The sequence below is a fragment of the Lipophrys pholis genome (assembly GCF_963383615.2).
Source record: "Lipophrys pholis genome assembly, chromosome: 8".
NCBI lineage: Eukaryota > Metazoa > Chordata > Actinopteri > Blenniiformes > Blenniidae > Lipophrys > Lipophrys pholis.
The window spans coordinates 24949709-24965561 of NC_137630.1; the positions used below are offsets into that span (position 1 = coordinate 24949709).

General features: G+C 40.2%; 2 protein-coding genes across 3 annotated transcripts in view; one reads left to right on the forward strand and one right to left on the reverse strand.

Moving 5' to 3' along the window:
- Positions 1-633: 633 nt before the first annotated feature.
- LOC308112794 (SAM pointed domain-containing Ets transcription factor-like) lies at positions 634-5121 on the forward strand (the record flags this gene model as incomplete). The annotated part of the gene is made up of 5 exons (XM_080468557.1): positions 634-1036; positions 3727-3924; positions 4056-4100; positions 4213-4350; positions 4943-5121. The coding sequence occupies 5 exons, from the start codon at positions 634-636 to the stop codon at positions 5119-5121; spliced, it is 963 nt and encodes a 320-aa protein (XP_080324683.1).
- A 722-nt stretch (positions 5122-5843) lies between these two features.
- pacsin1a (protein kinase C and casein kinase substrate in neurons 1a) overlaps positions 5844-15853 on the reverse strand; it is a 38360-nt gene continuing 28350 nt past the window's right edge. For both annotated transcript variants that reach the window (XM_080468936.1, XM_080468937.1), the window contains 6 exons: positions 14491-14646; positions 13387-13562; positions 10977-11097; positions 10763-10869; positions 9673-9869; positions 5844-8582 (listed from right to left, as the gene is read on the reverse strand). In XM_080468936.1, coding sequence (XP_080325062.1) covers positions 8473-8582; positions 9673-9869; positions 10763-10869; positions 10977-11097; positions 13387-13562; positions 14491-14646 — 867 coding nt within the window. In that variant the 3' untranslated portion in view covers positions 5844-8472. The remainder of the gene's footprint in view (positions 8583-9672; positions 9870-10762; positions 10870-10976; positions 11098-13386; positions 13563-14490; positions 14647-15853) is intronic.

Sequence of the window (15853 nt, forward strand, 5' to 3'; positions counted from 1 at the left end):
TAAAGGACATCAGATAAAGGAGTAATATGGTAAAAAACTATATTTATCTAAGTAAAACACAAAGTTTCAACTGTATCGCAACTTCAAGCATTAATACAAATATATGTAACAATGTGATGCAAACAATAATACTGCTTACCAGCTTCCCACCAAATTGCTCCCAATGATTTATGCGAATGGCAAACATGATTATTTAATTAATGTTGAAACAAGACTCTGGTTTTAATTTTTTTTTCTGAACTTGCATTTTGACCGAATTTCCATCCGATTATATTGATTCCTTGAGAGAGAATTATAAATTCACTTTTAAAGCTTCTGGACTGAAAACCAGCTGAGAACAGCATAAAAAAATCCTTTGGTCTAAGAACAATGGAAGGATTTACCTGTCGGCTAAAGCTGCAATGACTGGCTCTTTATTTTAAAGTAAGTCAAGCCAAGCAAAGTCAATACAAAGGAGCAAATGTCAGGTTTACTTTAGGAATTGTGGGTATTGTGGGTGTGTTATTCTTGTCGCAGCATCAATGCCACTCTGTCTCAAAAGTCTTGAAAATGTCACACAACGTAAACCTGTTCTGACACTGATGACACCCAAGTGAACCGGCTCCTTCCAGATCCAGCTAAAGGAACCAAAGGATGGGGAGTCCAGATGGTGAACACATCGGCACGACGGCTCACGCTTCTTTCTACGTCAGTCACTCCCACAGCCAGACCAGGCTGGCCTGGCTGGACGAGGCGGAGGACTTGAAACCCCCCCGCGGTGTGTTGGGTTTTTCCGAGCTGAGCTGGCCGGGTGTCTGCATCCCCTCCAGTGACCGGTTATTTAACAAGGGTAACCCCTTGGTGCAGAGGAGGACGGAGCAATGTGCTGCTGTGACTCTGGAGCAGAGGCTCCCTGCTCCCTGTCCCGCCCAGCCGCCCCTCCCCGAGATGGAGGCCCAGGTGGAGGAGCGCTGCCTGGAGCAGGTCCAGACGATGGTGGTGGAGGAGGTGCTGAAAGATGTCAGCACTGCCTGCAAGCTACTCAACATCCCTCCAGGTGGGACAGAGACTGACAGCAAACAGCCATGTTGCTTCTGGTTTTTGATCGAGAATTATTAAGAGAACTACCAGAGGTCAAGGGTCATATGAGGGCCATATAGAAATATACAAGTCATATACTCAGTTGACAGTTCTTTCCTTGAGGGATTTTTAACATCTTAAATCTGGTCTATAATGTGCCACTAATCAGTGCAGTAAGTATAGAGAGTTACAATAGTCTAGACCAGGAGTATCAAACATAAAACCCACCAGAGGGTCAGTTCCAGGTCATGAAATCACAAAGAAGACATCAACTTTGTTTTTTTTTTCCAAGAAAAGACACGGCTGTTTATGATTTATTCATCAGGAATCTCTCCGTGTTACTAGAAGTAGCTGAGAGGTCAGTGAAGCAGCACTGAAGAAATCCCTACTGCGAGTACAGTTGCATGAGCATCAAAATCAACCTGTCAATTTGTAAAATGATGCATCGTATACTCAGTCTACAAAATGCCATAACTGGAGAATATACATTTTCACTGTATTTGTACCAGCTACCATGCATTGGAGTTGTATTCATATTTAAAAACCAACCCTCCAAAATCACTAACCGAACTGGAATGAGTTTGTCAAGACTTTTGGAGACAGTTGTATGAAGTTCAAGTGCCTATCTTGCACATCTTAACCCAAAAAAACTGGATATAAGAAGTTTTCATGAACATATTGGTACAAAGGGCAAGTGTCGCAAGCTGTTGTTGGACAATGTTGACGTGTGGCGTCTGCTCCAAATCAAAATGATTTTAACTTCATGTGTTGTTGCCTCAATCCTAAACTTCGGAGCATATGTCAGAGGAAGTCTTTTCAGATCCAGAGAAAAGGCAGCCGCAGATCAAATGTCACATTAACTTCAATGTTTATGATCCCGGGAAACCTGAGGAAACTAAACTGCCGATCATAAACTAAATACTTAAACTTTACCTGAACGATCTGACCTTTGCCGTTGGGAAAAACTGTTGCGTTTTCCTCCTCTGACCGTCTCTACCCTCAGGTGTAGTTCATCAGGCCTTCAGTGATCATCGCAGGCAGCAGCTCAGACAGCGAGAGAGACAGACTGACAAGTAATCCATTATCCAATCAAACTATTCCTTTTCTATAGTTTTTGCAAACAAATGTCACAGATCAAGAACAAAAATAAACTATTACATTATCCTCTTTTTTAATGATTTACTCGGATAACCTTTCTGTCTAGATATATCTATATCTATATCTATATCTATATCTATATCTATATCTATATCTATATATATATATATCAATATAATAGTATTATTAAATGAAATAAATCAGACACAGACACAGGTGGAACTCATTAAGCCAGATTGGAGCACACAGAGGGAGAAGACCATTGGTCAATTGGAAACATGAGGTGAGACACACAGGGACAGACAGACACAGAGACCTGACACATGTATCGAGAGTTGGAGGTTATTTGTTAGGTTAGGTTTAGAAATAGAGACGGATATCATCTACGTAAAAGTGAAAACATTTTTTGAAGTTTTTTGTGATTTTTACGGAAACGGTTTGGCAAATTCTTAACAACAATCCCGGCACATTATTTCCATATTTTCCACACTTCTGATGCGCTGTTTATCGAAACGTTCCTAACGCCGAAAATCCTGTGGAAGATCAATAAAAACATAAATAATAAAAACAAACGAGTAATCTTTGTGCCTCGCTTTAAAAGATGCACACAGAATTGTCATTAACAACATAGGAATGTATTGTACTTAAGCTTAAATAAAGTCAGGTTACTCTTACGCCGCACATCATTAAGGAGCACAATTTGTAATGTATGTGAACCAAAGCTGAGCTCTCCAAAACACGCCATGTTCCTAGTTTCCGAGTTCGACAGAGTTCAGATGTACACGAGTACATTTCCCACTTCCCAGTCACTCATGAAAACAGTGTTATGATATTTAAAGCATACAAAGGAACAAAAGAAAGTGTGATAGCTGCCTAAAAAAGGCCAGCATGTGTTTGTTTGCCTTCACATCAACATCCAGTGGGACGCCTTAAAATCATCTGAGTCTCCGTCCTCCTTGTGCAAACTCCTCTATTGACACAAGATCTTTTTCACTTTTCTTCTAAACATTATTTGTCTAAAAGTTTTAAAATATCACTCTGTCAGATTATTGTTTGTTTTGTTTCACAACGCATTTTACATAACCCCAATGACCCAGGTCTAGCTCCTGCAGGTAGCCTATATAAAATGACTATATATGGACATAAGTTATATTACACTTAACAAAGATCCAGAAATGTATTATTGAGATTTCCACAAAGAAAAACTTCTTCAGATTCTATATCGGATCCTTTGTTTCTCATCATTGCAACTGAAGCCATTTGTTTGTCAAACTCCAGATTGGTCGACATGAGACGAAGGTTAATCTTTTAAAATATCTTATTGTTTTTATGACAAAGGTGTTATGCAGATATATTTTACACGAGGGAAAATGAACAGCATGCCAGCTATTGAAAATGAATTTAAACACATAGGTGTACTTTTATATATGATTCAATATACTTAAATATAGAAGACATTTCAACTACTGTTTCCACCTCTGGTCCCACCCTCCAGAGGACAAAGCTGCTTGCATTAAAACAGTGTTTCTATGCGTTCTAAACGTCCCTCGTCACTGCTTTGCTCCACAGACCCGTTGGACTGGAGCTGTGTGCAGGTTCAGAAGTGGCTGCTGTGGACCGAGCACCTGTACAAGCTGCCACAGGCCAGCACCATGTTTCAGGAGATGTGTGGGAGGGACCTGTGCTTCATGACCGAGGCAGACTTCAAACAGCGCTCCTCACAGTTCGGAGACACCCTGTTTGCACATCTGGACATCTGGAGATCAGGTATGAGCAACAAGAAATCCTCAGAAAAAAAAAAAAGAAAAAAAAAGAAGGGAAAGACTGGGATGTTACCAATGCTGCAAAAACTAATCGAAAAGTCAAGAGTTTACTATTATTATTTCTTTTTCTTTTAGCCACAGCTATGAAGAGGCGATATGAGACCGAGGACAGCAAATCTGGTGAGCAGATATTTCAATGACATTTAGAAACATTCAAGATATTGATGCTATGATTGAAATACATGATGTGAAGTTAAAACTGTGATCCCTTATTGTTGCTATTTCACGGCAGCATTTCAGGAGACCCCCTGGTTGGATGTGACTTCTAACTACCCCAACCAGCCCATCCAGCTCTGGCAGTTCCTCCGGGAGCTGCTCCTCAAGCCTCACAACTACAGCCGCTGCATCCGCTGGCTCAACAAGGAGAAAGGTCAGAGGTCACTGCAGGAGGAGCTTAGATCACTACACTGAGAAAAAAAATCACTGGATTTGAAATTTTGGTATCACACACACGTCCATTTATCACACAACCACACCTACGGGCAATTTAGAGTGACCAACTATCGTCACATTTTTTGGATTGCGGGAGGAAACCGGAGTAAAACACAAACTCCACTTCTTTACAAATTAAAATACTTAAAAATTTCACAATGACAGCAGGACGGTGTAGTGTATGATTGTGGTCATTTGTTTACCTGAAAGAGGTACAAACATGTTTTATGTTAAATAAAAAAGCTACAAATCTTGGAAGTTTAAATCTGCCAGTTTAGATTCAACTTCAAAGTAAATCAGAGCAGCACTTCACACTGTTGGTCATGTCCACCCATTCACATCGGGAGCAAGCTTTAGCACAGCCTCTGCAATGTTTTAACTTTGCTCACAAACTCATAACTCTCAACTTTGACAGACCCGATATTATAAAAAAGCCAATAAAAATACTACCAGAAATGTGATTTCATAGCAAAACATCAACTTCAGTGTAATTTCAGTCCCAATAATGTAATTTCTTCTTCTCCCCAAAGGAATTTTTAAGATAGAAGACTCGGCTCAGGTTGCCCGACTGTGGGGGATCAGGAAGAACCGGCCGGCCATGAACTATGACAAACTGAGCCGCTCCATACGCCAGTACTACAAGAAGGGCATCATTCGAAAGCCTGAAGTATCCGCCAGACTAATCTACCAGTTTGTCATCCCTGTATGATGGAGAGGACAGACGGAGGAGGACTGGAGCGATATGCTGGACATACAGTTTGATGTAGAGACTGCCTACTACAACATGCACTCCTGCCTTTATTGTGCCTTGTGATCACTTCAGATTGGACTCCATCTTTGATTGCTTGAATATGTTTTAAGTTTGTGTTGGTGTGACTTAAAACTTTTTTTTTTTTAAAGTTGTAAAAAAAAAAAAAAAAAGGTTAAGTAATAATAAGCTATCGAGGTGCTGGTGGGCAGTCCTGTTGTCTCTGGCCAGGGTCTGGCCAGGTCCTTCTTATATTTCAGTTAAATTTGCTGCTGGTTACAGCGACTCAGACACATTTGACGTTACTGGAGAATAACGGTTTATTGGGAGGTGACCCGAATTTGGGAGGCGCAACATGGTTCAAACTCGGTCACACTCCAGACTCAGTGTTGTCTCTTTAAATTAACTTTTTTTTGTTTTTAATTATCAAAATGTTCTTAATTTCCTTTCAAGTGCTGAAATTATGTGAACGTTGCAAAGCAATGCCAAGGAGAGTGAATACTTTATTCAATTAAACTAAGTCCCTGTTTTTTATGTTTTGTTCTTTTGACGATCTGGTATTTATAAGTAGTATAAGATCTGTGACTTTTAGGAAAAAAAAAGAAAAAAAAAAGAAAGTGCAATCCATACATAAAAAGAAAAACACACAGACACTACACTTGATTTTTTTTTTCTTCAACAAACTTGTTTCCCTTTCAAACCAATATCGCAATATTGACACCATCACAACAAATTTGATTTGTTTTTTTTTTTCATCACTATCGTCATTATTTATCTGTGATCATAATCATCTTTATGCATATTTAAATGAACTTCTTGTTACATCAAGATGAACAGGCACTACACCAGTTAGGAGATAAAAGTACATCACTAACTATGAACATACATCTTCTAGTCCGCTAATATAGGGGTTCCACAACATGAGCTGCTGTTCCCTGTGTGCATAAGGAAGAGATCAACATAAAAAAGCATTTACATGTACACCTTTTTACTGCCTCAACATGGTTAGGTCTCATTTTCAACTCAACACAGTTGTACAGTTACAATAGAATATAATCTTTAAATTACATCATCATATACAAATCTGACCGCGTGGGATAACGTCACGCTTTTATGATACACTGACAATTCAATTGCAATAAAATTCATACGATATGGTACCTATTACTTAATATGTTTTCCATTTCTGTTATTTAATGAAACACATTTACATGTATAACACTACATTTTGTCTTAATAGTTCAATCACTTGCATTTTTTTTTTTTTTTTACATTTTTTTCTGTTACATTTACACAACTCATACACACTGGATGATGATGTACCCCCCCACCCCCTCAAAAAAAACAACAACAAAAAAAACAACAAATTAACCTGGTAAATGTGTTTGAACTTGCATGTTCTGTGTATATTGTGTGTTTAATGTGTGTTTGCATGTCGGGTGTGTGGAGAATGTGTGTGTGTGTGACAGTTTCACGACAGGAGTCCTTTTTGCTATGCTGGACAGCTTTTTTTTTTTTTTTTACTCTAAGACACAACTTGTGAGCTGGTGATGCGTTTCTCTTCGTGTGTGAGACCCCAAACCTGCCAAAATCCTGTTTGAGACTCAGAGCTAAACACATCTGACTGCTGTTAATTCCAGTGACATGTTAAAAACTTCAGGACAAACTAAGTTAGAAAAAAAAAAAAAAAGCGTTTTCCCCCCCCCAGCTAACTTGTAGCAGGATGATGCTCTTGTGAAAATGTGATGAATGTGGCTGCTGCTTGAAATTGTACTTTCTACTGAGTGAGTTTTAAGATTTCAATGTGTAATGTACCGTGCGAGGCTCATCTCGCACGCAGCGCACTACCGCCGACATGTTTTCCCTGTGTCACTGAGCAGTGGTCTGCAGATAAATGAAGTCTGGTTGGACCGGGAAGCAACTGCAAGTTGATCTTCACTTCAAGCTGTTTCTCGTGTGACATGTGAAATTATTGCATGAAGAGAGAAAACAGTTGATGGGAAATGGGTCATTCTTTGGCTCAGCAGGGAAACGGGGCCACATAACTAGTGCGTTACGCTATTGGCAGGGCTCTAAATGACAGTGGAGAACAATGTGTTGTTTTTTTTAATAACAAGCCCAATCACTAGTACATTCATGTCCTGTTGGAGAGGCTTCGATCTTCAGACAAACAGCCTGTTGCACAGTAACGCATCGACACGCCTCCATTAGGCCCCTTCGCTCTGGAAGAAAAGTTCCCGGAACAGGTATCGTTCAAAACCCTCCTCCTAATGCTGCAAGTGTCAATAATCTCAAGATGACTTATCCAACTCTGCTCTGGGTGTATTGGATAAATTGCAGTGTATAAGACCTGAATTACTGAACCAAGAATGAAAGCTTCTGCAGAAACCGCAAATCCCTTTTCAAGATTTGCATGAAGAATGACGTCGTGGACAAATAAAGAAAATGTTGGAAAAACAAAACGTAAAAATCAGTTCATCAACAAGCTTTCTCGTAAAAATCACAAGCAATGTGCATGTCCAAGAAGCATGTGATGCCGAGGAGTGAACTCTGCATTTCGTAGTTGAAAGTGTTGCATCAAAGTTGCGGCCTTTTGGACGAGGCCGCGGGATTCAAGGAATGCGATTATTTGCATAGCGCATGCTGCTATGCAAGTTCAGAAACAGTTAAAAACACATAGCACTGCACACACTGAAAGAGAGGTCGGACTGAACCATAAAGAAAAAAACAAACAAACAAATCAAACAGAAAGAAAAACAAAAATAAAGGATACTGTTTGTGGTACTTTAAACACTACACAGCATTCCTGATGTAAGAATGACGACTTGACCGTACACAGCATTAAAAATGCTACACAAAATGGCATCACACTGTATATACACAATGCAGGTTAGAGAAGCTCTTCTTTGTTGAATGGGCAGAACTGATTATACTATCGTCCCATTTTCAAAAGAGAACAGGCTGCAGTATACCGCAGGTTTAAACAAGCTGCATCTTATGTTAAATACAGCTACACAGAGAAGCAATGTGTTCCTGCACTGTCTTGATGTTATAGTTGAGTGTGTATATACTGGAATAACTGCTGCTCTTCGTTTTTAAATGTGTAAGTCCACCCACCCCGAATGCCGGATAAAATATACTATACTGATATATTGTCTTTTTAGGTTACTAAGTTTTTATTTAGGCAAGACTTGCTTGGCGCATCTGTTGGGCGAGGGGATGTGTTGCTCTTAAGTCTCTGGCTATGTGCGGTGCGATTGGACGGGACAGTTCAAGCTGCCTCCAACGGCATGTCTTTGTCCAGTAACGTGACTAGATGGGCTCGACGTAGTTGGCCGGGTACAGTCCCTCCCGGCCGTTGTCCATACGACCTCTACACCAGCCTTGCTCATCCTCATCCTCAGTCTTGGTCAGTTCATCACCTGCGAAGCAAAGAGCCGTTCACTTTAATACGCTCAAACAGCGAAATGTGCATCTAGGGAGGAGACAGTTCTCAGAACTGATGCAGATTTCTGCACATCAAGATTTGTATGAATGTCAGGCTTGCATTGCTTTAGCCATTTATTAGGGAAATGACAGTGTTTAGTAAGTTTTCTTTCATTTCTTCAATGCTGCCCACAGCAAATAGTGGCTGTGGGCAGCACCAGATGCAAATAAAAGTTGTGTTTGTTCATAAAAAAACCTCCACAGGGCAATTTCAACTTAAAAAAAACCCTCTTAAACACTTGTTTGCACGTATTTTCCAAAATTCGTTAAAGCCTGCCTCCAGACATTGCCATACAACATAGAGAATATTCAAAAGTACCTTATCTCAAACTTTGAGTGAGTGCCAGGGGGGAAACAAAATAAACATGTGCGGCTGAGGCTTCTTCAAAAGGTTTTTTTATTTTCTTTATTAATTGAAGTGCAGAGCGTCTCTTTACATTGTCGGTCATGTCACTGTGTGGCTCTGAAGCGATTGTTCAAACCACTTCCCAAAGACATTGTCTTAACTGGTAGTAAGTGTCTGTAATTTGTTTTTCACGTGGCTATTATTGACTGATCACTGCAATCTCTAGAGGAAGAGAGCGTCGGGGTAGAAATTAGGTCAAAGTTTGACTTTCTGGACCAGGGGTGTGCAGCATCTGGTTTCTGGACCAAAACATGGGATGCTGCTGCAAATTGTAAATCAAAAGAATTAAAAAAAAATAAAAACTTAACTGGTGTTTCTGATTTATTCCTTGTGATTTGAAGCCAAATGTAAATTACTGCTAGCAATGTGGCTTTAGCTGTACTCGTGTTTGTGAAAACAGTCTGCCAAATGATCCAGTCTGAGAACATGAATTTGGGTATTTCGTTAATAAAAATACACATTTATGCTCCTATTTTACAGATCCAGGTCATATTGCGCCTCCCCTCTACTATAAAGACTTTCACATCCTGTTTTCGTCCTTCTGCATCGGATGATCCAACCAAAATTCAAGACAACAGAGAGAAACATGGAACCTGTAGGACCTGGTTCTGGATGCTTACCTGCTTTGAAGGTGAGCTCATCCTGCTCCTGGCCGTCATAGTCGTAGAGGGCACGCACGCGGACCCCTTTCCCAGTGCTGGAATCTTCTTCGAACGAATTCCCGTTTCCGCCGTTCTCATTGCCGGAGTACGCGGCGGGCTGCTCGTCGTCGGACCACTCGGTCGAATAAGCTTGGTTCTTGTCATAGCTGCTCACACTGGAGGAGAAAATGAATTCCGATTTTGAAACGAGCCAAACAAATGTTGGAATATCATGATCGTTAAAGCTCAAGTCGAAATGCCAACAAATCTGAAGAAAAAGGTCAAATCAATCAAGGAAACACTTTGAAAACTTCCTCATGTTGCTTCTGATATTGGATTGACTTTTACCGACGTATGTTGTGGTTTGGTTTGCTTGTTTGAATTTTGTTTCTTGGGCTCATATTGTTTGTCTTTTGCTTCTGAACTGTGAAGCGCCTCAGGCTACACGCAGGTCGTGTAGATTCTCTTCAGTTATTCTGCTGCTGTAAAAGACACCGAACCAGCAGCAGAAAACCGTCCACAGAGCTCTGGTCCTCCCTGCTTCAGCAGAACCAGTGAGCCAGAGGCTCAGTTTGAGCAAAACCTCAAATTACACACTGATGGTTATGATCGCTGTTATGATCGATTTGAGGACATTAGAAGACGTATCTTACGGTTTAGTTCTCTTGCATGACATTGACAAAATCTGGAATAAGGGGCCTTCCTGTGTGAAGTGAAGACAAGAGTGCACGTTCTCGCATGTTTGAACTTGCGATGCTCGTCAATAGCACAACAAAAGATACAATTTATAGAGCAAAATTCGAAGTATATATTAAGATGTACTAAAGGTTTCTCTCTACACACATTTAGGTTCTGAAGTTTGAGACGGGAGGAGGATGGCGATTCAGTGTTTGGGTCCCCCAGTACTTTAACTTTGTTAAAAATATAGAAAACTCTTCATGAAATTGTTTTAGCCTTGGGATATCTTTGATCGATGCATATCAGCCACATCTACCCAGTATGATTCCTTTACTCATGCAGTTACTGTCAAAGTGACCGATGTAATTGTTATTGGACTACTTGAACTGACCTGCTGCGGTCACCAGGTGGCGCCACGTGGTCGGTGCTTGGGGTGGGTGGGGCTCCATCTGGTTTCTTCTTCTTTGGAGGAGCAGCAGCAGCATCTGGGTTGTACTCCTGGTGAGGAGAGTGAAAGGATGGAAAGCCATTAAATAAACAACAACAACTGTGGGGAGGAGTGAAGTTCACCGTCGTTTGTGTTTCAGACGGTTTAAATGTCGCACCTCAAACGCAGGCCAGTTCATATGCATCTCCGGGCCGTGGTTGTTGCTGAACCACTTCAGGTCCTCTTGTGTGTTCGCAGCCAGGATCGTGCGCTCCAGTTCTCTGTATATTGTGGCATAGCTGAGGAGAGGAAAAATGGAACAAATACCGACAATGAAGGCGCCAGAAGAGACCCGAGGGCACTTCCAATTTGGCATCAAAACCCAGAGTGTCGTTCAAACGGTGGCTTTAGAGAGATTCAGCGTTGGGTCACGACCAGACTGGAGTGTCTCCCTGAATTTTCTGCCGAAGCCGTCAGCAGATGAAAGATGTGGCCTGAATAATCCCGTCTTTCCCAAGGATCTCGCCGCTTATGGTGCCACATTTTTCCCCGAATAACCACCATGCGGTGGAGATTAAAAGAGGCAATGCACGGAATAAACCAGTGTGCCCTGGCATTACATATTAACACAGTCAATGAGGTGCAAACAGAGTTCTTGAAAACAAAAATATTAAGTCTTATAATCCTTATCATTTGCTTCAGGAGAGATGAGGAGACGCTCTTCATAAAGACAAACCCTGATATTTCACTGTAATGTCTCACAGGGTTTTGTTGAGGCATCCCAGCGGAAAATCAAGCATATTAAATTTGTGCATATTAAAACTCAGAGAGCCTGAGCAGTTGTTTTTAGGAGGACACGTGACACCTGTGAAGGGTGGAGAAACTTAATTCATGCAAGTACATTAGCAGGGAAAATTAAATCAGGACTTTAATGACGAGCTTGAAATGAGAAGGGGATTACATGAACATTAGTTCCTAAAGTAAATTTATTACAGTCCTTTAGGCCTGCATACAATACATATGAGACTTCCATTTTTTGGTGTTTTACAAAGAGCTGCAGATTTATATTCTATTGGTTAGTGGCGACTGCTAAAAGAGGAAGATGCTCTGTATGCTGGATATTGTGGGTCTTGACAAAAATGTCTCAACTCCGCTGTTTAGATCATTATTCTTAAGTTAAACAATAAAAAATATATAAAACAGCTCTGGATTGTTGGGTTTCTCTCTGTTAAAAGCACCTGGAAATGACAAATGTGTTGTATTTAGTGCTATATAAATAAAGTTGAATTGAATTGAAAGGAGTTATGAAGGTCAGTTGACGTTTGTATAATGCCACTGACACATCACAGTTCAGCGCTAAGCTAAGATTTTATTTTAATAATAGCAACAAAGCACAAACCAAGTAATGATTAAATAAAGTGAATATTGGCACGTGCTGTAAATGCTTCCAATATATATCTTTTTAATGATCAAAATTGTGGCGTTTGTGTATTTCCTGCTAAAATATCAAGACGAGTCAACAATGGAGGGAAACCTGGAGCTTTAATTGTAGAATCCCATTCCAACTGAGTTGAGTGTGTCTTTTGCTTCCTCGCTTCTTATTGTTGACGTTTGCAGACATTTCCATCATAAGGCCTCACTTTCTATGAAAAAAGACATGCGTTTCATGTGGGTCCTTACATTATTTAGTCTTGATGATTTGATATAAAACGGCAGTGAGAAGGCCGATAGTGAGATAGTCAGTACAAAGTACAGAGTGCAAGCTGGAAACCCAATGATAAATTTAAGCTCCTTTATTGGTTCATATATATTCATACATCCGAGTATTACCGATGATCTTGGTGAAACCTCAGTCAATGAATTCATAATAGTACGCGGTTACCAGCGTGTTACTCCCAAAAGTAGTGGTGATGCATGGATGTGTTACTTTAAAAATGCAATATTTCAGTGTTAAACAGAACCGTGACAAAAATGACTGACCAGATTAGTAAATCCAAACAACGACACAATCCCCCGAACACTCAGAAGCCAGAACGATCGACGGCAAACAGAGTCGGCGGGTCTGTTTAAAGAGCCTGAAAATCGCTTTGCTGTGGCACCTGGCTGTGTTTGTCCCAGGCGGTCCGGAATATGACAGGCAGACACTGACTGAGTGAAACGCAGTTTGGCAGAAACATCACTGCCTGAATCATCAGGTAATTACTGCAGTGAATCTGCTAACGGGAAACACATGAGTTGCTTCAGACATGTGTTTGCGATTAATCAATTTGGGCTGAATGCGACACGAGACGAATGAATCTCATCTGTTTAGATAGTTTCCACTAAAAATAAATACTTCCTGCTCAAGTATAGCCCACACAATGACTAATTTATGGACCGAGTGAGGGGAAAAAAAACCAAAAACGAGTTGGAAGGTTCAGACGAAACAAGCTTGTGAAGAAATATTCAGAGATAAAGAAAACCGTGCAACCAGGCCTCCCTATAAATCCCAATAGGGGCAATTACACGACGTCTAAAATGGCTTTAACAAGCATTTAACCCAGCAGCTCCATGAAACATGAATCCACTTGCCCTTCAGGTCGACTCACCTTTGGTTCTCGGTGAGGTTAAGATGGCGTTTGATGTCCAGCAGGGCTTCCTTCAGGAAGGTCAGCCTCTTGACTTCGTGCTGCTGGCACTGGTCAAACGCCTGCTCCATGCACTCCATGTACTGTGGAGTGCACTTGTTCAGCTCCTCCAGAGACTTCTCGTACTTTTCTTTAGCCTGGAACAAAAGGAAGCAACACAGTGATCCGTGTGGCATTGAAAGTGCTCGTCGATACTTCTACCGGTACAGCGGCTCAAACAAAGTGTACTTTAAGGCGATTGTGTTGTAGTGCGAAGCGGGCCGCCTTCATCAGTTGGAATACAGACTTGGGAGCTCGCCAAACCAGATTAGCTGAACGTGTCGAGCTTGAATATCAGTGTAAAAGTAAATTCTTTTAACCAACAGAGTTATATTTCTGTGTCTTTACATGCACTTAACCAGGGGCCTGCAACCTTGCTGACCAAAAGAACTGTTTCTAAAATTTTTCCACCAAATAAAATTTCTCTGGAGCCGCAAAACATGTTAATAATCTGAAGTTAAGAAAAAGAAAACGCAATACATATAAAAACTGTGGTTGTATTCATGTGTTACATTGTATCACATTATTAGCATTTTATTTTTATGATTCAGATTTTTCCTTTTCATGGAATTTCCTGCTTTAGCCACTTTATGTATCTCTGCATTTTCTAATGCTTGGAGCAGTTTTAGCTGAACAAACACCTTTTCTCAGTTTTTGTTTCTTTTTCTTCAAAAAAAAGCTATGCAAGCAATTGTAATCATTTTAGTTTGAATATTTTCCCATATTATCCATCCATCCATCCATCCATCCATCCATCCACTTGTTTATTTGTTAATTATGATTGTTTTTAGCTGTTTTAGCCATTTTTAACAGCTATTCTGGATATTACAGCAATTTGACTTTTTTTTTTAATCTGTTTTTAGCCTGATTATCAGACCATTTTTTTGAAATTCATTGTAAAATGAAAATTAAATCGATATGAAAACAAAATGCTTATTTACATGACATATTGTGTAAGCGTCAGGGAGCTGCTACAGAGGGGCCATAGAGCCACCCTGTCCCCCTGAGCTGCGGCAGGACATTCACCTTCTGCGTGTCCTGTTTGCATTTGTCCACTTTCTCGTGGAGTTTCTTCTGCTGGTCTGGCGTGACAGACGCCTCAGTCTTGCCGTTGGCCTCTCGGGTTGCTGCCAGCTTCTCCTCCTTACAGGCCATGTGGTAGCTTTTCTTAGCCGTCTCCATCTGCAGGTTCAAACACAAGCATTTAATCAGCGTGGAAGATTTAAGTAATCTGACCGAAGAGACACAATGGAGTTACACATACGTGCCTTAAATACACATTGTTGATTTAACCATATTTGGATGTTGAATACCAAAGTTTACAAGATGACGATGAAAAATATTATACTTTAATACAAGTGTATACTAAAATAAAATGGAAAAAAAAAACAGGTTTGCATCTCCTGGGACCTCAGTCGTCTCATACGATAGAAAAAACGGCCTGAGGTAGATGTATCCAGACAGCCACCGTTAACCCGTTATGACCTGGAGGAACATGTGATCTGCTCTCCCTTTATAACTAAATGCACGCTGGCCGAACAGCATTTTATATAACGTTATCTTCACAAAGTCTAATGCACCGTTTGATTTGTAGAAAAACATGTGGCTGATTAAACTTTAATGGGATGAACACCTCAAATATTCACATTTCTCTGCAAACGTGTTGTAGAAACGGTAATAATGTGTGTTAAAGGAAAAAATGTGTCTTTAATATTTCATCCGATTAGTTTCAATCACTGTATGCATGCAGTGGTATTGTTATATATTGTTTCCCGATGCAGAAAATCAGGACTTGATGCATTGGTAATTTGAATAGAATTCGCTTTGCCTGGAACACCACACTTAAGGTTGAGGAAATGTGCCAGTATCATGGTGGGTGCAGTGTGATGGAGTAGATCCAGGATTTGTCTCCAGATAAAACCTGCGGCGCAACACTCAACTGAAAGATTCACTGAAATACAGACGGTTAATTCTTTGCTATTCCTTTTAACAAACTTGTGCACAAATCAAATTATCGAGACAACTATTCCTACAAATTGTTCTAATGATTGCTGAATGCCTAAATAATAAGAAATGTGATTACCACACTGAAAAACACTTTGAACAGCGACTACTGAAATAATTAAAATCAAATTATACCTTCAGATAATCAAAGTCCTTTTCATTCAGAATATAATCACTATTGCAAACACCACATAACCAACAAGGCCAACTTTTAGTGGATAAACAATCCCAGTGTAAATACTTCAGTATATTTTCGTCAAGTTTAAACAACTAATAAAAGTCTCAGAAAACAAGAAATATACAGTTTCAGCTTCAATTTCATCAATAAAAAGTTAAAGAGTAAAAACTGATCATGAAATGCTAATTACATGAGAGTTTTATTCAT